Source organism: Mesoplodon bidens (genome assembly GCF_964165515.1).
Source record: "Mesoplodon bidens genome assembly, chromosome: 14".
Classification (NCBI taxonomy): Eukaryota; Metazoa; Chordata; class Mammalia; order Artiodactyla; family Ziphiidae; genus Mesoplodon; species Mesoplodon bidens.
The window spans coordinates 43629584-43653268 of record NC_138170.1 but is presented as its reverse complement, the minus strand read 5'-3'; the positions used below and the strand labels follow the sequence as shown (position 1 = coordinate 43653268).

The window sequence follows — 23685 nt, the reverse complement described above, 5'->3', positions numbered from 1 at the left end:
ACTTTAGGTGTTTTATTTGTGAATGGTGTGGAGATATGTGTTTATTTTATTCGTTTATTTTTGTCAGGCCTCTCTATCCGGAGTGTGTGCTGGAAAGCAGACCGCCTTCTAGCAGGGACCCAGGACAGCGAGATATTTGAAGTGATCGTGCGAGAACGGGACAAGCCAATGCTGATCCTGCAGGGCCACTGCGAGGGGGAGCTCTGGGCTCTGGCCCTGCACCCCAAGAAGCCGCTGGCTGTGACAGGAAGCGATGACCGCTCTGTCAGGTGAGGCCCCAGCAGTGGTGGCTGTAACCTCACTCACCTCCCTGGGATAACATTCATTTTGCCCAAATTTGTTTATTACTTTAAGAGAAGGATAAGCCACAGGGCAGAACCTCACAATTTCCAAACAGAATGTTAAGCCATTTTGCTTAACGACAGTTGGCTTCTTGACCTTTTGTTGTTGCTATCTTTCTTTGGCTCCATCTTAAGTCAAGAAAATATTCTTAGAAGTGAAAATTCACTACTGCTGGTTAGATTGGCCTCCAGGTCTCTTCCAGCTGAAGATGTAAGCTGAGTGCACTCATCTGTGATAAGATCATGTTTCTTCCTCGTACCTTGGGTCCTGCTGGAGGCAGCTTGGCAGTTTCACAGCTGAGTTACTCACCATCAGTTTAGTCACAGACTAAACATCACCAAGAGAACTGAAATTCTGATTTTCAAAGTCGTCTTTAGCACGTGAGTCATTAATTCTTTCTTTGCTCAAAATTCCCTGTGAGAATTTACAATGTCTTCAAATCAAAGGAAAGTGTGGGTTCCTAAGAAAATATGCCCATTTTTTTAGGGCCTCAAGTGTTCTCGCTATGGATCACTTGTTATTTGAGAACACGACAGTAGTAAAATGAGCAAAATTATGCTTCCAATGTTCTTGAGACTGTTGAAAGACTGATTTGCAAGTGTGAGGTGAAGACTATTACACTGATTCCAGTATTTCCGTACTACTGAGCTTTAAGTGTGCTCAACAACAAGCAGGCCAGAAAGAGAGTCCCTGACAGTGAGAGGAAGAGACTGATTGATAATCAGTTGATGGATTACTGCTTCTGGGTTTGAATAGCTAAAGTGGAGCACTGTAAACTAGACTGAAGGTCACTGCTCCCCCCCCCGCCCTTATTCTGTATGTTTGTGAATTGAATCAAGATGCAATGAGTATACTCATTAGAAAAGCATAAATCCAAAGAGAAAACCATTTTTGAGCTTCTGCTGAGCACTAAAGCCTCATCAGTCTAAAAATCAGTGAAAACAATTACAGTTATCTCTTCATGTGACATAAATGTTTATTTGGCTTATACTTCTCTTTACTCACTTCCTCCTCCTCTCTTCCTTTTCCTTCCATTACTCTGAGCCAAACCAATGCCAAGTTATTCAAACACCCAAGAAACTCGATTCATACCCATCCAGATAGAAGGGATTTCAAGAAAGTTTTTGGCTTTTATATTTTAACAACTGTGTTGAGTCTTAGAATTGAAAAGAGCCCTTACTGCCAGAATTTGTATTACTTTCCTTAACGATTAATTTAGCTAAAATTTTAAATGGAAGTTTTACAGAGTATTGAAATTTAGGAAGGGTATAAGTCATAATTTCTTGATAAAGATTAGCTTAGTGGCTTTATAAGATTAGTGCAGTTTGCTGAGGAGTGATGGTTTCTTCATGCTAGTCAAGCAAAGCTTACATTGCTTAAAATAGTACAAGGCTAAAAACAGCATGAGATTATGAATAATGGACAAGGTATTGAAAGCATACCATAAGCTTTAGGCTGAACAGTGCAGGCTGCCTAAGGGATCAGTAAACTATTCACTGTGCAGCCCTGCATTGCAAGGCGCATGCCACCATCCCTCCTGAAGGCTGAATGCATTTAGAGAAATTGCACCGCATTTGAATTACTCATGGTTCTTTATCACAGAACTTAGATTCTCAGACCCCCTCGCAGATATTGTTGTTTGCACGTTAGGAGAAGACTGTCTTCAGAGTAGTAGCAGAGAAAGGTCAGATGCCGCAATTGCATCTCACATGGAAACCTTTATTTGTGTCTCCAAATATTTAGTTCATGTTCTCTCAGTTTGAGGTGCCTGGATTAGGTGTTCCAAGGAGCTGCTGAAAATTCTGTTAGTGGCACTTGCACTTGACCTCTGTTTCTCCAGCAGTAGCTGTGCTCATCAGCCAGGGGCACAGCGAAGTATCCCCCCCTGCCCCGGCCCCAACCAAGAGGGGACCTATCAGCAGTGGGGCACCCAGGGAGCTCATGAGGAGTGACAGCATATGACTGTGTACAGCCAACTTTGGAACCATCCTGGGCAGGGGTATCATTCGTTCTTCTCCATCTGAAATACTTCGTCTTGCTCAGGAGGCCAACAAATGTAATGTGTATTTCAATCTGTATGTGCTTACATAACACAGTTACTAGAAGGGAACTCGTATTTTTTTTTTTTAAAGCAACAACAGCATCTAGTAGTACTTCTTATCTTATGTGTTATTAACAGCCATTGGTATAAATCCAGAACAATTTTTAATCTCCAAAGAGAAAAGTATAATTTTGTGTGAAGTAGTGTTTAAAATTTCCTTATTTTATGAATCTCAGAATCTTTGGAAATGTTATCTCATTTTATATTTCTTGATGGGTATTTCAAATGGTGAAAATCACATAAAGATAGACTAAACACTTTCCCAGATTCCCAGACATGCCAAGAGGAAGGACACTGGTGTGAGGTTACTGCAGTCTTTCTTGTTATTATCGCAGTGGTGAACAGGCCTTCGGCCTTGGGCTGGCTGATGACTATGAGAAGTTGTTTTGTTTTGTCTTTGACTTTGAACTGTGCTTAGGCTGTGGAGCCTGGCAGACCATGCCTTGATCGCCCGCTGTAACATGGAGGAAGCCGTTCGAAGCGTTGCTTTCAGCCCCGATGGATCTCAGTTGGCCCTGGGCATGAAGGACGGATCTTTCATTGTTCTCCGAGTCAGGCACGTACTGATACTGAAAGTGACATTAGAGATGTTCTTTTGTTAAAATTAATTCTCCTGGTCAGAATGTATGCCAGGACCTTAGGAAAAATGCATTTACTGTTTTGAATAGGAGCACTGTAGATTCACAACCGCCTGTCTATAGTTTCAAAATCCAAACACTCTGAGCGTCCGAAGTTCTTTGGTAACTTGTTTGGCAGCACTGCCTGACCCAGTGAACTGGATGTGAGATTGTTTACAGTCTATTACTCTCTTAGTAGGGATAGTCATGTATCATGTGATTTGCTGCAAAAATATTAATGTGTTCAAAAGGGGTTGCTGTCTTAACTCCTACTGGGGATCTTATGTAATAGATTGTATGCAAACCTTTCTAAAATCCAATGAATAATAAACTCCCAAGCTTGTCTGGTCCCAGGGGTTTTAGATAAGAGATTATGGGCTTGTAATAAGCCAAGAAAAGAGGAAGAAAGAAGAAAGCAGCCTCCAACAGCACTAAATTTTTAGAGGTAAACTTAAGTAAAGATTTTTCTACCTATAATCACCAATAAAATGGAACATTTCATATTTGTTAACCTCCTATATTATTTCTACTGGACAAAAATTATGACCCACCCTTGTAATTCTTTGAACACATTGGTTATTCTTTTGGATTACACATTTTGTGATTACAGAAAGGAAATGTAGCTGTAGATTAGATACTGCATCTCTCACACACAGCAAATTCTATATAACTCTTGGCATGGTTTATTACACTAAATTCTCATCACCAGCCACACAACTTATTACCAAATGGGTGGGCAACATTTTCTTTCTTTGCTTAGTGATGTGTGAAAAGATAGCTAATTACCAAATTTTCTTTTTGATGGATTTCCCAAGCCAAAAAACAATCCTCCCACACCTATTTTATGGCATTATAGTAAACTACAATGCTATTAGTAAATGATAGCAGGTATGAGAAATTATTATGTGGAAGCAAATATTTGGCATTATTTATGCATTCAGTTCATTTTAGAGTTGATGAAGGCATCATTACTAGTTCAGGGGACCTGCTAGTCATAATCTTGTCTTGTAGCTATGGGGGAAAAGCCTCAGTGAGCTTTCAAATAAGAGTAGAAATTATCAGAAAGGATACAGAATATTCCAGTGATTCAATATAGGCATTATTGACCTTTCATAGTGAAAGTTAAATAATTACATAAAAATTCAACATTAAAAAAGTAGTTTTCCTCTTCTGCTTTTTGGACTTGCTCTTTTTACAGTAAGCATCAAGCTTAACAGTCACTGGTTTCTTGTTCTTAAAGTATTAGAAAGATAGTTTATTTTTATGTTAACCTTGATATGTTTTACCTTTCTCTGTGACATATTTTTAAAACAATTTTACAAACCCCAAATTTTAATAAAAAGTTTTAGAGAAAAAGAATACATGTAATTGAACATGAAAGCGAAAATGCATTTCATTAAAATTGTTTTGTTTTTTACTTTGGGAGCCCAAAATATTATTTAAAATGTTTAATTTCTCCTACATTGGCCATGAACTAAATAATATTTTATATCTTTCCATAAAAGTTAATTATCTAATTCCTGTAGTTTTTCTCTCCCTTTCAAAGTAATTTTTTTCTGTGGCACACAGATTTTAAAACATGACTTGGGGTTCCTATCTCTAGATTTGCTGCTTATCGCTTTGCTTTTCTATTCTTATAGAGATATGACAGAAGTGGTTCATATCAAAGATCGAAAAGAAGTCATTCACGAAATGAAATTTTCTCCAGATGGTTCTTATCTGGCAGTGGGATCCAATGATGGCCCTGTAGATATCTACGCTGTCGCCCAGCGATATAAGAAAATAGGAGAATGCAGCAAGTCTCTCAGTTTCATCACACACATTGACTGGTCTTTGGATAGTAAATACTTGCAAACTAATGACGGTGCTGGAGAACGGCTGTTCTACAAAATGCCATGTAAGTCACAAGGGCAATGAATGTTTGTACAAAGCGCAACTCTGAACCATGGCAGAAAATATATGAGGATATTCTTAGGACCTCAGGGCAAGGAATGTTTTCTGAAACAAGACCCTGAAACCGCAAACTCTCAAAGAAAAGATTTATAAATTGGAACACATTAAAATAAAAAATTATTGCACAACAAAAGAGACCATGATGGGCATAAATACTTGGAATTGTTATAATGGACAAAGGATATACATGAACAATACAAGTTTGAACTGCACCAGTCTACTTCTGTGCAGATTTTTTTAGTAGTAAATACTACAGTACTACATGGTAGGAGGTTGTTTGAATCTGTGGTTGTGGAACCATGGATGCAGAGGGTCAACTCTAAGTTATACATGGAATTTCGACAGCGTGGAGAGTTGGTGGCCCTAACCCTCAAGTTGTTTGAGGGTCAACTATACACCTATAATATATAAAGAATGCCTAAAGATAAGCAAAAGGAAAAACTAGTAGGAAAATACTTAAAAAATACTGAAGATTTGAGGATTACAGTCAACTACTATGATTGCTTTCATCTCTTTTGTGTCCTTCATAATTGGAAGCCCTTATTATACAATTATTTGGGGAAATGTGCTCATTGGGATTTAAAAAACCCACAAATTTTATTTGTAACCCCCACTATAACTTCTATAATAGATTCATCTTATTCATCTTATTTATATAATACTCATTTAGTAACATTTAACCTGTAATGTTAAAATGTCATAAATAAAAGATTTCTGTATTACAATCTTTGATTAATGATTTTTTATAATGTAAAAGGAAAAATTTGATATTTAACATGAATCTTGACCTCAAATAATTGTATTTTAATTTTTTATTGAAAAATCAATTTTATCATAAAACAAGGTGTGACATATCTTCAACATTTTTAATAGTCTCTGCCCTATATCAATTCATCAGTATACCTTTACTAGGTACATATTTCTTTGTGTCTACTTTCTCTGCTTGACAGTATTTCATATATGTTTTCATATGTGAAAAAATATGGAACACATTTTTGTCGTTTGCAGTAACAAAGTAACACCCTACTCAGTGATGTCAAAGATACCAGTGTATCTTTGCTGGTACACACAGTGTAGATCCAAATATCTTTGTAGAGGTGGGATTTTCTCTTGTGAATTACTTCCTTGGACTATATTCTTTAAAGCAGGAACACTGGATCCAAGACTGTGTTCAGACTATAAACTCTCCGATTCTGTGGTCTTCATAATGGATTTTTATATAATGCTCTGTTAGAGTCTAGAATTGCCAATTTGACAGTGCACCAGTAATGTACACGAGCATCTATTCTCATAGGTTCTTTATTTGAAAATATTTTTGAGGGGAGAAGTATGAGGTAATAAACTTAATTGTCTTGATTTTGAATTTTTAAATTGTGCATGACTAAGCATTTTTCCAAGCTTTTCTTTATCCATGGGCTTCCTCCTTTTTGTGCTCCCTGGGGACGTCCCTTACCAACTGCTGGTGAAAACTCTGTATTGTGCCCCACACATAGGACCATACCTAGAACAATTGTCGGGACTATTTTCCCCAGCTAATTACATTTATTTCATCAAAATTTGGTGGATTTTCATTGTCTAGCCCTTTAAAATTTAAATAGAAAATCCTTTCATTTTTTCCACTAATTAATTGAGGCTGACTTGTAAAAAATCACTTCTATGGTTCCTTGAATTATGAAAAGTAGGAGTTCAGAATAAACTCTTTAAAAACCTGGCAAAATGTTAGTAACTAAATATGATAATATATAATTTAATACTAGTCATTTCATCAATAACACAAAACATAATATCATCTGTATCTAAATAATTAAGGTCAAGTAAATATCAGTAGTTTAAGACATTAGATTTAGTACCATGATCATTTTCTTTCTCCTATCGGAGTTTTGAGCATGTGCTTCCTTTAAACCCTGCTAGAAAAAAAAAATCACCATTTGGGGAAAGAGATTAGAATTTATAATTTCCTTGGTTTATAAACATTTTAAAACAAAGGTTTTAGACCTCTATGAGAAAAATGAATAAATTAGAATATGATTTTATTTAAATGTAACATTATATTAAAATTTATTGATTATTTTCAGCTGGGAAGCCTTTAACAAGTAAAGAAGAAATCAAAGGGATTCCCTGGGCCTCCTGGACATGTGTGAACGGCCCAGAAGTGAGTGGGATTTGGCCAAAATACACTGATGTCACTGACATCAACTCAGTGGATGCAAATTACAACAACTCAGTACTGGTGTCTGGAGATGATTTTGGACTGGTTAAATTGTTTAAGTTTCCTTGTCTCAAGAAAGGTAAGGCCAAAAGAAATGTTTCATTAAATGAAGATTTGATCTAGAATATACATACAGTATAATTAAGGCTTATTTTCTTGATGTCTGTTACTGCAGACTATTCATTTTATCTTTATATTTACTCTAACACTTTTCAATAGAAAGTTTGCTATCTTCTGCTTTTGACATTCTGAAACGTGGTTTTGCAAATTTAAGTCAGCATTTGTTAACAGAGATGTTACTCAACATTTCGTGATTCATAAACTTCATGTTTCATGTTTTAAACAAGTTGTATTCTATTTTACTTATATCTACATAAATATAATTTAAATTACATGTTACATTAAAATATTGTAATTAAAATTCTTTTATGTGTTACAGCTAATTGTGCTTATACATAGGAAGCAAAGCAAATCCTTATAGACATATTTAAAGTAAAATCTGAAAGTGATTGTTGTGGTGATAATACAATTTGTGGACCCCTTCTGATAGCACTAATTTTGCACACCAGACTTACGTAACTGGTGAAATTTTTTTTATTGAAGTATAATTGATATACAGTGTTGTGTTAATTTCTGCTGTACAGAAAGTGAATTAGTTATACAAATATATACACTCTTTTTAAAATTCTTTTCCATTATGGTTTATCACAGGATATCAAATATAGTTCCCTGTGCTGTATATTAGGACCTTGTTGTTTATCTGTTCTGCATATTAATAGTTTGCATCTGCTAATCCCAAACTCCCAATCCATTCCTCCCCCAACCCCCTCCCCCTTGGTAACCACAGGTCTGTTCTCTGTGTGTGTGAGTCTGTTTCTGTTTGGTAGATAAGTTCATTTGTGTCATATTTTAGATTCCACATATAAGTGATATCATATGGTATTTGTCTCTTTCTGACTTAGTTCATTTAGTATGATAATCTCTAGTTGCATCCATGTTACTGCAGATGGCATTATTTCATTCTTTTTTATGGCTGAGTAATATTCCATTGTATATATGTACCACATCTTCTTTACCCATTCATCTGTCAGTGGACATTTAGGTTGCTTCCCTGTCTTGGCTCTTGTGAATAATGCTGCTTGAACATTGGGGTGCGTGTATCTTTCTGAATTGTAGTTTTGTCTGGATATATGCCCAGGAGTGGGATTGCAGGATAATACGGTAACTCTAATTTTAGTTCTTTGAGGAACCTCCATACTGTTTTCCATAGTAGCTGCACCAACAATGCATCAGGGTTTCCTTTTTTCCACACCATCTCCAGCATTTGTTATTTGTAGATTTTTTAATGATGGCCATTCTGATTGTTGCGAGGTGGTACCTCATTGTAATTTTGATTTGCATTGCTGTAATAATTAGCAATGTTGAGCATCTTTTCATGTGCCTGGTGGCCATCTGTATGTCTTCTTTGGAAAAATGTCTATTTAGATCTTCCGCCCATTTTTTGATTGAATTGTTTGTTTTGTTATTGTTGAGTTATATAAGCTGTTTGTATATTTTGGAAGTTAAGCCCTGTTGGTTGCATTATTTGTAAATATTTTCTCCTACTCTGTAGGTTCTTTTCATTTTGTTTATGGTTTCCTTTGCTGTGTAAAAGCTTATAAGTTTGATTAGGTCCCATTTGTTCATTTTTGCTTTTGGGAGACTGATAACTGGTGAAATTTTTGAGAGAGTTTGATTCAAAACAACCGTTTCTGCCCTTGCGTTTTGTCCTTTTGTTTTATTGTTGTTAAAATCTTGTCACTTCAATTTTTCTGGCACTGTTAGGTTTTGTAGAATGTGACTGAATTAATCATGTAATGACCCTGTCCTCTTCTTCCTTCAAAAGTTTAGGCAAAGCCTATACACAGGCTTTTCTGAGACTCCCTGCCTGCACCCTGAAAATCTGATCAGCAGTAGGGATATGCTGTTGCCTGAAAACCCTTTCACTTGAACGATTTTTAGAATAAGCAAGGAAAGGGATTGAAAATGTCATCAGAAAGTCATTTTCAGCTAACTGGCAGTTTTGAAGCAGTGACAATTATGGTAAAAAATTGAACGTAAAATGCATAGCAAAACCACCATCACTTCCACTTGACAAAATGACCATCAGATTAAAATGCTTGAGGCACAACATTACCTCAACATGCCTAATTCAAACTGTTCTCTTTCTCCATAATGGGTCTTTTGAGTAATAGGGCGTGTCTTGTTAAATTGAGTAATGTACTTGCAGAAGTTAAGTTAGGCAACCAGAAGGCATCTGGAAATTCAGGAATCAGAAGAAACATCATGAGGGTCAGAAGCAATACTATTGGTATCAAGTATCAGGACTTGGGAATTCAGTGAGAGTTGGTATTTCCTATGAATCACTGAGCCTTGTAGGATAAACTTGGGTCTAGAAAATAGCAATGGAGATGTAGATCTTGGGTTAGCTTATTAGGATGGGGGAGGCAGGTAGGGAGGTACAGTGAGTAGTGCTGTTTGTCAAAATGAGATACCCTTATATGTAAAACAACCCTGAGGATGAAGGCAGCCAGGAGACATCTGAATGAACAAGGAGACATTGATAGCCAGAGTGACAGTATGGTGAGAGTAATAAAACCCACCTCAACAATCTGCAGAAGTATCCATGTGCTCATAGCAAACTGACTTGTTCTACTTTTCATGACACATTGTTTATACATCTTGCAATTTGCCTCAGAGTCATTTAGGCTCTTGGAGCCTTTTTGTGCTAAAGCTACTGGTGGAGAAGTTTATAAAGAGTGTTGCTGATGAGAATGGTAAAAGTTGGTGGAACTTGTCTCCCTATAACCAAGGTACCAGTGACAAGTATTCCCCCAACTTTTGAACCTGTAAACACCCAAATATTAGCAGGGACTGATGACTATGAGAAAGTGTGGAGACTGAGTAAACATTATAGTTTTCCATTGTGATTAGATAAAACTCACAAGTTAATTGACACATTTATGATTATGTGTACATAGTATTCTTTTGCATAATAATTAGAGATAAGTGTTCTGCAGTTAATGAAAATGACTACAATTCATATTATTTTTACATAGCTGAACCAATTTGTTTTCCTCATTTCCTTTTGACAGTTTTGAAATCTTAAAATAATTAGGATCGATACTGATAATTTTCCCTGATGTCATTTAGAGTACATCCTGTTTTACCATCACCCCCCAGACACTGACATGAGGTAAAATCCAAAGCCTTGCTCATTGACATTTGCCATATCTTAATACCCTTGGCATCTACCCATGCTCCTAGGGGAGGCTCAAGGCCGAGGATCTCCATGTTTCACTTGTGTGCTGCCATTCCATTAATCCTTCACACACACACACACACACACACACACACATACACACAATCCTTGAACAACTACCTCCTATGACAAGTGTCCTGGATACTGTAAGACTTGAGTTGCAGAAACCCTAGACCTTGGAGGGGAAAGTGCTGGCCTTCAGCAGCGCTTGGATGAGCTTGATGCAGGAACAGAAAGGTCAGTGTGTCTAGAGCATGATGAACGAGGGGAGAGCTGTGCACTCCAAGGCTGGAAGGGCAGTAGGGGCCAGGCATGAAGGGCCTTGAAGCAACTGCTAGAAACATGGGTCTTATTCTAAGTGCAGTGGAAAACTGTTGAGGGTTTTAAATGGAAGAGTGACATGAGCAATTTAAGTTTTTAAAATACCACTTTGATATTGTGTGGGATGGAATAGAGAAGGGGAGGCTTCAAGTAGAGAGATTATTGCAAGAGCCTGGGTAAAAGATGATGTGACTTGGACAAAGGTGTCAGGAACAGACCTGAAGAGAGATGGTTGAGATTAGGAAACAGTGTCAAGGTAGAGCTGAAGGTCTTGCTGATGGATTGGGTGTGGGAATAGAGGGAAAGAGAGGAATTGAGGAAGACTCCTAAGTTTTAGGTTTGAGCAATGGGGTGGATGGTAGCACCATCTATAGAGATGGGAAAATGAGAAAGGAAAAGGTTTTGTGTGTGTGTGTGTGTGTGTGCGTGTGTGTTTCATGGTGGTAACAGAGTAGGAGGGGAAGGGGAAACTCCTGGTTTTTCTGTGATAAGTTTGAGGTGCCTGTTAGACATCCAAGTGGGCATAGCACACAAGCTGTCAACACTCTTGGGAGAGTTCAGGGTTGGAGATGAATGTTTGGCAGCTGAGGGAATATCAACAGTATTTAAAGCCAAGGAGAAAGAATCAATAGAGAGGAGATGAAGGCTGAGGGCTGAGCCTTCCTTAGGGTCCAGAGAATAAAGGGAGGCCTTGTAGAGTCACTCATTGTCCTAAGGAAAACCTTGGAAGAGATGGATGTGGCCTTCATTTAGTCAGTAAATATTTAAGTGCTATTCTAGAGGCTGGAGATATGTCAATGAATAAAACAAGCACAAGTCCCTGGAGCTCTTGTTCTACTGAGGGGACCTAGTCAATAAACAAGACAATATAAACACATCTGATGGTGAGAAGCGCTGTGATGAAAAATAAAGCAAACAATGGGAGTAAAGAGCGCTCAGGTCGGGCAGTGTAGTATTGCTGTTTTAAGTAGGATGGTCAAAGCAGGGCCCACTGATAGTTTCATTTGACTAGAAACCTGAAGGAGATAAGAGAACCAGCCATTCAGAGATGCAGGGAAAGAGCATTCCAGACTGAGGGAACACAAGTGCAAAAGCCTAGAGGCAGAAGAGGGCCTGGCATGCAAAAAGACCAGTGAGCCTAGAGTAAAGCAAGTGAGGGAGAGAAAGGAAGAATGATCAGAGAGATAAGGCCTAAATATTGATGACACTAATGCTTTTGCAGGTTCTAGTTCCAGCCTCCTAATGGTGTATGAGCTAGCTATTGCTGTAAAACAAATTCCCCTCCCTCCCAAATTTAGCAGCTTAAATCAATAATCATTTATTATCTCAGTTTTGGGGGGTCAGGAATTCAGGAGCAGCTTAGCCAGCTGATTATAGCTCCAGGTCTCTCATGAAGCTGCAGTCATCTGAAAGCTAGACTGAGGCCAAAGATCCACTTCCAAGATGCTCACTCACCTGGCTCTTGGCTGGAGGCCTCAGTTCCTTGCCATGTGAGCCTCTCCATAGGCTGCTTGGATGTCCTTATCACATGGTATCTAGAGATCCAAGAAAGAGCAAGGAGGCATCTGTACTGCCTTTTATAACCTCCTCTTGGATGTCACATACCTTCACTTTTGACATACTCTGTTTTGATTTGTATCAAATAATTTGTGGACATATTTTTTCCAGCTTTACTGAGATAAAATTGACAAATAATACTGTGTAAGTTTAAAGTATACAACGTGGTGATTTCATATATGTGTATATGTTGTGAAATGATTACTACTTTAAAGTTAGTTAACATATCCATCACCTCAGTTAGTTATCCTGTGTGTGTGTGTGTGTGTGTGTGTGTGTGTGTAGTGAGAACATTTAAGGTCTACTCTCTTGGCAACTTTCAAATATACAATACGGTATTATTAACTACAGTCACCATGGTGTACGTTAGATCCCCAGAACTTATTCATCTTATAACTGAAAGTGTATCTTTGACCAGCATCTCCCCATTTCCCCCTAGGTCCTTGATAACTGCAAATCTACCATGTGCTTTTATGAGTTTAACTTTTTTTTAGAATTGTGGACATTTTTTAAACAATTCCAAAGAGATGGGTTAAATCATCTCTGAGGAGGGTCTAAAGGTCAGGGCAGCAAAGAATAGCCCAAGAAGATCTATAGAGATATGGGAAGAATATATATTTACTTCATAATTATTGAATTATCATCAGCCAGCATTTCCAGCTGACCAGAGTTGGAATCTGTTTGACTTTATTAAATTACCAAAACTGATTTAGGAAACTCTTTGAAATGGGCATGGTTGCTTTTGAGACTCAAGTCCTTCCTTTCCCCTTCTGTGGCAGCATTCCCCCTGTCTTTTTTGGAAGCCTTGATATAATGAAACCTCACCTGGTCAGAACATGCTCTCAGGGAAGGGACATGTGGCAGTCATTTTCGCCTACATATAAATTTAAATCATTACCTCTCCAGTGGGTATTTAAATTTTAAACATGTGATAGTTGAAGAGATGGCCTTTTCCCCCGTTAAAGAGATTTTGCTTAGAGGGGCTGTAATAGGTAGAAGTATTTCTGAAGGAGGGATGGTGTGCTTGTTTGCCCCAGAAATCTCTCATAGTCTTTGGGGTCCTAGGCCTCCACAGGAGAAGATGGATCTTGCTTATTTCCATGAGTGCCTTTATGCTGCTGTCTACTCACCATACACTGGAGACTTTGCTGCAGTTATTCAACCACAAATATAAGTTCACATAGCTTTCCTGTTGCATTCACTACCTGGGGATGGTGTTTACTGAGTAAAGCAATCAGTTTAAGAGAAAAAAATTCATTCTCCCAACTCTACATCTACATGACCCAAACAACAATTTTACTCCCCCCGCCCCACCACAGAAGTATTTCCCATTTCCCAGTTAAAGGATTGCCTGTTGCATCTTGTATTTAAATAAGCATGTGTAAGATATTCATTCTTTAGCATTTATTTTCAGAATCAGTGAAGCAGTAGGTGTTATTTGGAACAGGTTCAGATGTGTCTTTAGACACAGGGCTTAAATTTTAAGACCCAGTTTTAGCTTAATCCATACTGGAATGATTGAGATATCTTGTGGAGCATTTGATTATTTGTTATTATATATAAGATTGAATTTATATTTTCTAATACATTTAAAGCTTTTACTTCTCAACATGAATAGAATGTAATTGTTTAACCAACAAATTCTGTTTTTTGCACAACTAATCTTCTCCTCAAAAATATCTTTTCAGGAGCCAAATTTAGAAAGTATGTGGGTCATTCTGCACATGTCACAAACGTCCGCTGGTCTCATGACTTTCAGTGGGTATTAAGCACAGGAGGGGCTGACCACTCGGTTTTCCAGTGGAGATTTATTCCAGAAGGTGTCAGCAATGGCCTGCTGGAAACAGCACCCCAGGGTAAAACCAGTAATAATTTTTCAACATCTATTTATTTTTCAATAAAAATTTCAAAGAATGGTCTAACATCTCTTCTGAAGGTAAAGAGTTAAAGCTGTTTTGAAAAATTCATTCCTACAATAAATTTAACATTAAAAAAAAAGAACAGAAAAACTTTTGAGATAGGGGCCAGTTGAGTATGGGTCAGTTGGATAATTTCCTTCAAAGGATTTTGCTTATACCAAATGCAAGTTGAAGGTCTAAGGTTTACATGAAGAATTAACTTTTTAGAATAACCCAAACAGATACATCTCGGCCTCCTTAGGACGATTCTAACAGGTGGTGGGTCTGCTGGGTCAGGTGACAAGGTAACAGTTGGAATAGAAGTTGCCTCCTGAACGGCATTCAGAGAATGGTCCACAATCAGGGCCACTGTGTTCCAGTTCAATGGATGTGTATAGTCCTTTAATTTACTGTGATGTTGGCAGGAATGATCATGTAATATGTGAAGAGATGTTCTTATTGGGAGGGGTTCTGCAGCAATTTTGACCATGGCAATTACCAGCATGGGTGGGCATGTTAACAGGCTAATGAGGGTATTTACTGAACTGAGTGGTTGGATCTCCTTCTGTCCCAGCCTTCTCCTTGGGAAAACCTAGCCCCCCCACCCCCTTTTTTTCCCTTTCAAAGCAAGATTTAAAACCCAAAGATCTGTTATCTAATAGAAGTGTGGAAATAGTGGGGGGAGTTATCCTAGTCTGGTAATACTCCTGAAAAGGGGGTTAGAGGTATGGTGAACTTAACAAAAAGATGAAAAAAAAAAAGATGTTTTAAGAATCTACAACAAATGAAAACTATGGTATAGTTATTTTTATTGACCTCAATAGGAGAGAAAAAAATTTTAAATAAAAGTTTTAGTCATTTAGAGTCTCAGAATTTCTGCTTGTTTCTCACGGGGTGTTTCTGCAGAAGGTGGCTCCGATTCCTATAGTGAAGAATCTGATTCGGATTTATCTGATGTGCCGGAGTTGGACTCTGATATTGAGCAAGAAACCCAAATCAATTATGATCGCCAGGTCAGTAAACAGGGAGCCTCATGACAAATGCCTTATAACCCCAAATCTCGATCTCACTGAATTTGGACATTGCACTAAAATTGGTTAGTGCTTAGGCAGAAGAAAATCAAGAAAAGAATTAGGAAAATTGCCTACTTCTTATCTTTAAGTACAGATTTGAAATAAGGCATTTACTGTATCAGTAAAAAATTTTTAAGTAGAGGTAGTAGCAAATTTTCAAAATGGAACCCATGACAGTTTGGGTTTTCTGCCTTCCTAGCAGCTAAAACTTTAAAATATTTTTTATAGAAAAATGTGCAAGTGAGTTACAAGATTTTTCATTTTCTTAGCAGATCATTAAAGCATGTGTTTTCTTTATAGAATAGGTATCCCTGGAGGCATGGTAGTTTGCAAATGAGCTGTTGTCCTCATTTCTCTCTTAACTTATGGAGACCGTTATCCATTTAATTAAAGTAGAAGCCCAAATACAATGCACATTATCCTTCCAGTCAGAAATCATCTTTAGTAGAAAAGTTGGACAATTACAACCAAATTTTTTGAAAATAGACACTTAATTTTAGCACTAAATTGTGTGTATTAAAGCACGTAATCCTTCATTAGAATCTGGACAGGTATCACCTTCTTAATGGTGATAACCCTAGGGGTTCTATTTTCTTCCTTGTCATTTAACAGAGGTATGTGAAGCAGATTCCATACGTGAACATTTCAGATTTCAGATTTCAGACACAGCAACCGTCAGTGTTGCCCCATGGAAACTTACCACATAGGCCTATGGCAGCTGCCATGTATCAAGTGTCTCTATGGGGCCACATCCTGTGCTTTACATATACCGAATCCAACCCCACAGTAACCCCTGAGAGGCTGAGTACTTTGCCCACATCCACATTGCCTGTAGTGGATCTGGGCTTCTCTCCAAAGCATGCATTGTGTGTGCTACTTGGCTTTGCCTCTATGTAAACTCTGAATGTACAGCTTTTCAGATGATGACTTTTTTTCCCAACCCATAATTGTCACTCACTGATTCAGTATTTGAAAAATTAGATTAGTACAAAAGTAGTCCAACTGATTGTTTAGGTTAACTTCAGGACTAAATCAGTTTGACTGTGTATTGGTATAATATATTATGCTATAAAACTACTAAATATAAAGATTTGAAAGGAAATTATTAATATCATGCAAATATTATACCCTAATATCAAGGGGAAATGGAATTTAAGCAAAATAAACATACAATTTAGGGAAAAAAGAAATACAATTTTTTTAATTGGGATGTTTCTATTTGATAAAAATAGTGCTAGTAAAAGAATGAAAAGGGATGGCTCAATTGAAATTCATGCCTAGGATTTATATATTCTCCCTGATACCTTACTTTCTAAAGTTTTCACCTAGATTATTTAATTCATGTTGTCTATATTTGATTCCTGAGTTGTTCCTGAGCAGGGAGTCTGTTCTACAGATGGGACTTTGAGGCCCACAGAGGTTATGAGACTTGTTCAAATAAGCAGTAGAAATGCCAAGACTAGAATTCAGTTCTCTAAAGTAGTTGATGAGCTGATGAAAGCATCATGAATTCAGATGAATAATTATCATTAGATTTTAAAAGCTTAGTTCACTGCATCTGTAATAGACAAGGCAGTAGTGAGATATCTCCTGACTTCCGTTTTTTTTAAACGATTTTTGGTCAAATCCTAAATATGAACTTCATTATAATATTTTCATGATTTCTTGTAATATAGTTTGATTGAATGAAAACTTTCCTATATGAAGATGAGAAATTATGAATTGTATTTCATTTAAATGTGTTAAATTTATATCTCTTGATAGTAGGGCATAAATACATGATAGACAAAATTTTAGCTACATGATTTTATCTACATTTAAATTATCGAGAATGTTCTCTCAGTCAGCAGCACATTTTAGGTCCTAGGTTAGACCAAAAGCTTTGCTCTGTATCCCAGAGTCTGATCTGAAAGATTCATGAGGTCATGAAAGAAGGATAATTCCAAAGAGTGATCACCATGATTCATGTGGCCCACATTTTACACATTTCTGAATCATCAAGAGATTTCTTGCCTTAGAAGAAATTATAACAAAATATTTAAATTATATTTTATTGATAATTTTATTTAATAATTTCCTTTCTTATTTATCAGAAAAGTAATATATTTTCTGGATATAAATTGATTTAGAAACATAATAGCAAAATTTTTTTTTAAATTCTTTTAAATCCCAATGATTTAAAAGATATTTCAATTTAGTTTTGTTCATTAGAAAAAAGTAAAATTCAATCTCATGTCTTAATGTTCTCAATTTTGTTTGTCCTTTCAAAGAACCAACTCTTAGTTTTGTTAATCTTTTCTATTGTTTTCCTATTCTCTATTTCATGTTTTTCTGCGCTAATCTCTAATACTTCCTTTCTTCTGCTAACTTTGGACTTAGTGTCCAACTAGTGTCCAAACTAAGTCCAAACTTTTTTTTCTAGTTCCTTGAGGTATAATATTAAGTTCTTTATCTGAGATCTTTCTTTTTCCTTAATGTATATGTTTATTAGCTACAAAATTTCCCCTGAGAAATGCTTTTGCTGTATCCTGTAAGTTCTGGTATGTTGCATTTCCATTTTCATTTGTGTCAAGATTTTTTAAAATTTCCTTTTTGATTTCTTCTTTGATCCATTAGTTGTTGAGGAGTGTGTTGATTTCTGCATATTTGTGACTTTCCCAGCTTTCTTCCTGTTACTTATTTCTAGTTTCATACTATAGTGGTCAGAAAATATACTTGATATAATTTCAATCTTCTTAAATTTATTGAGCCTTGTTTTGTGGTCTAACATGATCTGTCCTAGAAAATGTTCCTTGTGTGTTTGAGAATAATGTATGTTCTGCTGCTGATAGATGAAATGTTCTGTATTTGTTAGGATATTTGGTCTGTAGTATTGTTCAAATCTGCTGTTTCATTATTGATTCTCTGTCTGGATGATCAATCCATTGTTGGGAGTGGGGTTTTACAGTTCCCAACTATTATTGTATTGATATTTATTTCTTCTTTTAGTTGTTAATATATGCTTTGTATATTTAGATGCTCTGATGTCGGGTGCATAAATATTTACCATTGTTATATCTTCTTGATGAGTTGACCCCTATATAATGCTCTTCTTTGTCTCTTGTGACCATTTTTAGCTTCTTATGTTTTCAAAAACTTGAGTTCCTGCAATTAAAGATTTCCTGAGAATGTCAAGACATTAATATATTTGAAACCTGAAGAGTCTCTAACCAAATGTTTCTTTTATGCTTGAAGGTTTACAAGGAAGATCTACCTCAGCTAAAGCAACAAAGTAAAGAGAAAAACCATGCAGTGTCCTTCCTCAAACGAGAAAAGGCTCCTGAGGACAGCCTGAAACTCCAGTTCATACATGGGTGGGTGGCCTGTCACCAGCCTTAACACCTTGTCATCCTTCTTCTCAGTGCTACCCCAGTTCAGGCTGGCTCTTCTCTCCAGTGTGCACTTACCTGCGGTTAATATTTTAACCACGACTCTCTGTCCAGTTTTCTCAGTGTTCTATGACCATCTCAGTGTGTGTATCTAGATTTTTCACACTTCATGTACTTTCGTGTTGCATGTGTTACTGCCACTCATTGTTATTTCATTTCATTCTCTCCATCTCTGCTTCCTTTATCCCATAACTCCTGCTCTATTCAGCTGGCTTTCCCAGGACAATATTTCCTTCAAATACTTTTGTTCACGTGTACCCAAATAATTTTGAATTTTGAAAATCATGTACAACTTTCCACACTTTAAGTTGACATCTAAGATTTTTCAACCTAAGCTTAAATGGTTGTGAAGAATATATCTTGTGTTTTATAAATACTCACATTATTTATTTAGATGGCTCCAGTGGAACCCAAATGCCATAGATATTTGATTCCCATTATCATCAATATAACAAATACATGAACTCATATTTCTATTCCACTTCTCCCACAGAATTTTACCCTAATATAATATTTTTATGCTTGTAAGTCTTTTATTGATTACCCTGTCATAACTTCAACAAGGAAAAAATATATCTATATTTTCAATTTAAATTTAATTCCCTGTGACCATAAGTCTCTAACTCTGTGCTGTCTGGTACGATATCTACTTGTAGCCAATGATCACTTGAAATGTGGCTGGTCTAAACGTGCTGTATGTGGAAAACGCACACCAGAGTTTGAAGACTTAGTGTGAAAAAGAAATTTACCTCATTAAAATGTTTTATATTGATTACATGTGGACATGATAATATTTTGGACATAATGGGTTAAATGTTCTTAAGATAAGTTTCATCTGTTCCTTTTTTTTTTTAATGTGACAATTAGAAAATTTTTCAATTACCTTGTGACTCACATAATAGTTCTGTTGGACAGTGCTACTCTAAGCATTAACAATTTTTTTCTGGATTTAATTATTGTTATAACTATTAGTAATAAATAGCTGGGCAAATCAACATAAATATAGTACAAATTCTGATAGTTATTAAGCAAATAATTTTATTGGAAAAATTCTTTTAATAAGATAGAATTTTTTTAATGAGTTCAGATATATGTGCATATATATTTCTTATTGCTAGAGGGTAACAGTTTAGCATTGAATCTATTCCAGTTTTTCACTTTTTAATGTAAGCACTAAGAAAGGTTATTCATATCTAGCTACTTAAGTAGATGAGAATAGAGACAGTTTTATCACAGCAATGGTGATCAATTCTTTAAACTCCTCTTTGTTATAGGCCAAAAATATGTCGTGATTTTGATATGTCACACAAAAATGTAGTTTAATGATCCATCAGCTAACAATTCAGTTAAATCACTGTTCAAATTTGTTAAAAGCAAAGAATTGGAAGTCACTTGACTTGCAAAAGGATTTCTTACCCAGTTGTTAGAGTTATTCACTTTCAACATCCATCCACACTTGTATTTGTTTTGGTGTCCCTGAAAGGTTTGACATTCCAGGGTAATATACCATAGTAAGATTCCCGATGGATGAGAGGAATGACTTCCTAAATTGGGAGGAAGGTGATTAGGAAAGGGGAGGTGGGAAAGGAAAACCAGTACCTCATCACAGGTGTGTTCCCAGACTAGTCAGTTTTAAGAGAAAGCACATATAGCACCTGAGGATCTGGAAATAGATTCTGTTAAAATTATCAGTGTCCATTTGCCCCTTAGAAAGTCATCACATGCCCTCAGAGGTCCTCATACCCCCATTGAAGATCACTGTCCTAGGCAGCTGTGGAGACACCTGGGTTCTGCTTGTCCTTGTCCATATTAACATGTTAACTTTATCTTCTCACAACTTCTGCTCTGTTCATTCACTGTGTGTTCAACTACTGTGCATTTCTTGGACCTGTGCTTCAGCTATAGAGGCTACGATTGTAGAAACAATCTGTTCTACACACAATCTGGAGAAGTGGTCTATCATATTGCTGCAGTTGCTGTCGTGTACAATAGGCAACAACACTCCCAGAGGCTGTACCTGGGACACGATGATGACATTCTCAGCCTGACCATCCATCCAGTGAAGGACTATGTGGCCACTGGGCAGGTATATATCTTTCCTGTAAGATGGGAGTTTAGCCAAAGAGAGAGAGGATTTAATTTTGAATTCAGTTTACATATGAGAAATTCAAGAAATACTTGGTAGAAATAAACATAAGGCAGGAAGCTGAAAGTGCAGTGAATGCTGGATCATTTCATGATGGTGGGAGAGTCAACCAATACATTCCAGCACTTTTGGAAAGACTTTGAGGGATTCTTATCCTAACATGATGAGATCTATGAATAGGATTAGGTAAAACTAGAGTATTGTAAATTCCATGAAGTCTTAATATATTTTCCTCATTACTGTTTACCCAGAACTTAGTATATCCTAGGTACTCAATAAATGTTTATTGAATGAACCATCTTTTAATACTACTATAACATCCAGTGTATAGTTATTTTTGTAAAACTTAAAGTCATATGAACTTTGGCTAGTTTATTATATTTTAACCTTCAAAAAAACTAAACTTTATATGAACCATTTTGGAATGCCAAACTTTGGATTGAGTCTATAATTGAAAAGCTGCTAAAAATAGAGCCCTGTGGTCAATCATTTTGTGTGGAAAAGGAGGGGGATAGAAGTAAACTCAGTAAACAGAGAATCTGTTAACTCAGATTTATTGTCTTGCTGGTAAAGCAATAATATTGTCAACAGTATTTTCAGTGTTGTGCTCTTTTCTACCAATATATAGATTACATTTTTGTTCAGTTTTATCATGGGCTTTTAACTGTAGGTAATACTTCACCTGATCCTCAACATCTAAGTGGCAAATTCCAAGAAAAACTACTGGTATGAGGGTCAAAGATTAACATGAGACAACGAACTATTTCTGAGACTTGACATACAGGAGGTAGAAGTGTTTGAACAGGGTTTATAGCCTGATGTTCATGAGATCCATGGATGAAACTGAGGGCCTGACGGGAGTCAACCCCAAGAAATGTGCATTTGGGGGGAGAAGAGTTCGTAGCTCTTATATTTGTAAAAGGATTACAGTCCTCCAAAATGGAAGAGCCATTAATTGAAACACTGGTTTGCTGCTCCTCCAACTGCAAATTAGACCATCTATTCTGACATTAAGTTTTATAAGTAATTGATCACTACTTTGCCTTTTCACTCTTTCCTGCCCCCTCCCCCTTTATTGTCTTTCTTAGAAACAGAAGATGCTTGATTCATAGGTGTTTAATAGTCTTCCTGTGAAAGAAAAAACAGAGATTGGTTCTTTACATAAACCCCTGAGGAGCTACCACACTCTATACTGTAATTGGGAGGCAGACCAGTATGCCAGTAGCCACTCCAGGGGTAACTGGGCCTCCACAGGCCAGTGTAGGAGTTGGCCAGACTCTGCTCATTTATGTGCGTAGCTTTATGTCCCATTTTCCCTTTTAGAGTCATCATACCCAAAAGGTTTTTTCCCCCTATGCATTATAAGTGAGGAAAACCACTTTAGTATTACAGTTTTCTCTGTTGTTGGGAATTGGTATGATAGAAGCTTGTGTCCCCTTGAGGAGAAGCCACCTTAATGACAGAGAGTTAAGCCATGAAACTTTCATTTCCCAGGGGGAGAAGTAGGGCCAGGCCTTCTTGAGGTGGGTAAATAATTGAGGTGGGTAAAAGAACTCTGAGGATAGTGCCATGAAAACATACAGCTGAGTGGAATCATGTGTGGAGTTGAGAAGGCAGAAGGGAAGGGTAGAACTAACTGACAAAAACAAAGCACAGTGGATGTTTGAACTAGAGTTTTAAATATCCCTTAACTGGGAGCCATGTACCAGGTTAGATTCTGCTGGCACCCACCTTGATGCCAGAATAAGACCCTTAGACCCTGTGCCTCAGTTTCCTCATCTGGAAAACAGTGGAGTTGGACCAGATGATTTCCCAGGGTCTTCCTGCTCTCCAAATGTGTGGGTTTTGATTTCTGAGTGGTACTTGACTCTAAGGAACAAAATCATTCTTATTATAATTTATAATTAGTTAATAACACTCATTCTGTAATTTCAGGTTGGGAGAGATGCTGCTATTCATGTATGGGACACGCAGACTCTAAAATGTTTGTCACTGTTGAAAGGACAACATCAGAGAGGAGTGTGTGCGCTCGATTTTTCAGGTAAGCACCAGTTTGCCACTGGAGTCATTGACAGATGCTTCCATATTTACTTTGGGTTTGTTTTTTTTAAAAAAAATCCTTTTATTTAGTTTAGTCCTGCTTGTAAGGAGGTAAGCCCTTCGTCTGTCAGCTACCCAGTCTTAGACTGGAAATCAGATGTGTGAATATGATCACACCTCCTTTCCTCATCTTCCTCATTTTCTCTCTCCCAACTCATTACCCAGAGCTCACACTGTGTTCTGCATTTGCTTGAGAGACTTGAAATCCAGAGCAGCTGTTACCATTGAAAGACTTAGTTGCAAATGTCTGGCAGTGACTCAGAACATCAGTTTCATCTCTCCAAATAAGTGGGAACACACCACCTGTGATTTAAAATGTAAAGAACTAGAGCGAAGGGTGCAAATTCTCTGCAAAGGTCCACTTTACAACACTGGTGTTTTGGAAATAAAATTTCGTATTGAAAAACTAGAACTGAAGTTTCCATCTCCTTAATTTAAAATTTTAACACTGTGCTGTTAAAAAAATACTAACTTATAAATATAATTTTCTTTAGAATAAAAGCATTTCTTTATGCTAGAATTGAAGAATGAGGGCCTATCGCAAAAGGTGTTTTTAACCTAGAAATTTTTAATAACCCCAATGTAGATATTAGATCTGTAGAAAAAATTTCTAAACTTTCTACAGAAAACTGATTCTGT

At 36.8% G+C, this 23685-nt stretch overlaps 1 protein-coding gene across 1 annotated transcript in view; it reads left to right on the top strand.

Moving 5' to 3' along the window:
* Window positions 1–23685, top strand: part of EML6 (EMAP like 6) — a 372392-nt gene that overhangs the window by 244673 nt on the left and 104034 nt on the right. Inside the window, exons 8-16 of the mRNA XM_081254742.1 lie at window positions 68–269; window positions 2862–2999; window positions 4701–4957; window positions 7089–7301; window positions 14090–14257; window positions 15206–15312; window positions 18607–18725; window positions 20700–20886; window positions 22882–22987. Of these exons, the coding sequence (XP_081110868.1) occupies window positions 68–269; window positions 2862–2999; window positions 4701–4957; window positions 7089–7301; window positions 14090–14257; window positions 15206–15312; window positions 18607–18725; window positions 20700–20886; window positions 22882–22987 (1497 nt within the window). The remainder of the gene's footprint in view (window positions 1–67; window positions 270–2861; window positions 3000–4700; window positions 4958–7088; window positions 7302–14089; window positions 14258–15205; window positions 15313–18606; window positions 18726–20699; window positions 20887–22881; window positions 22988–23685) is intronic.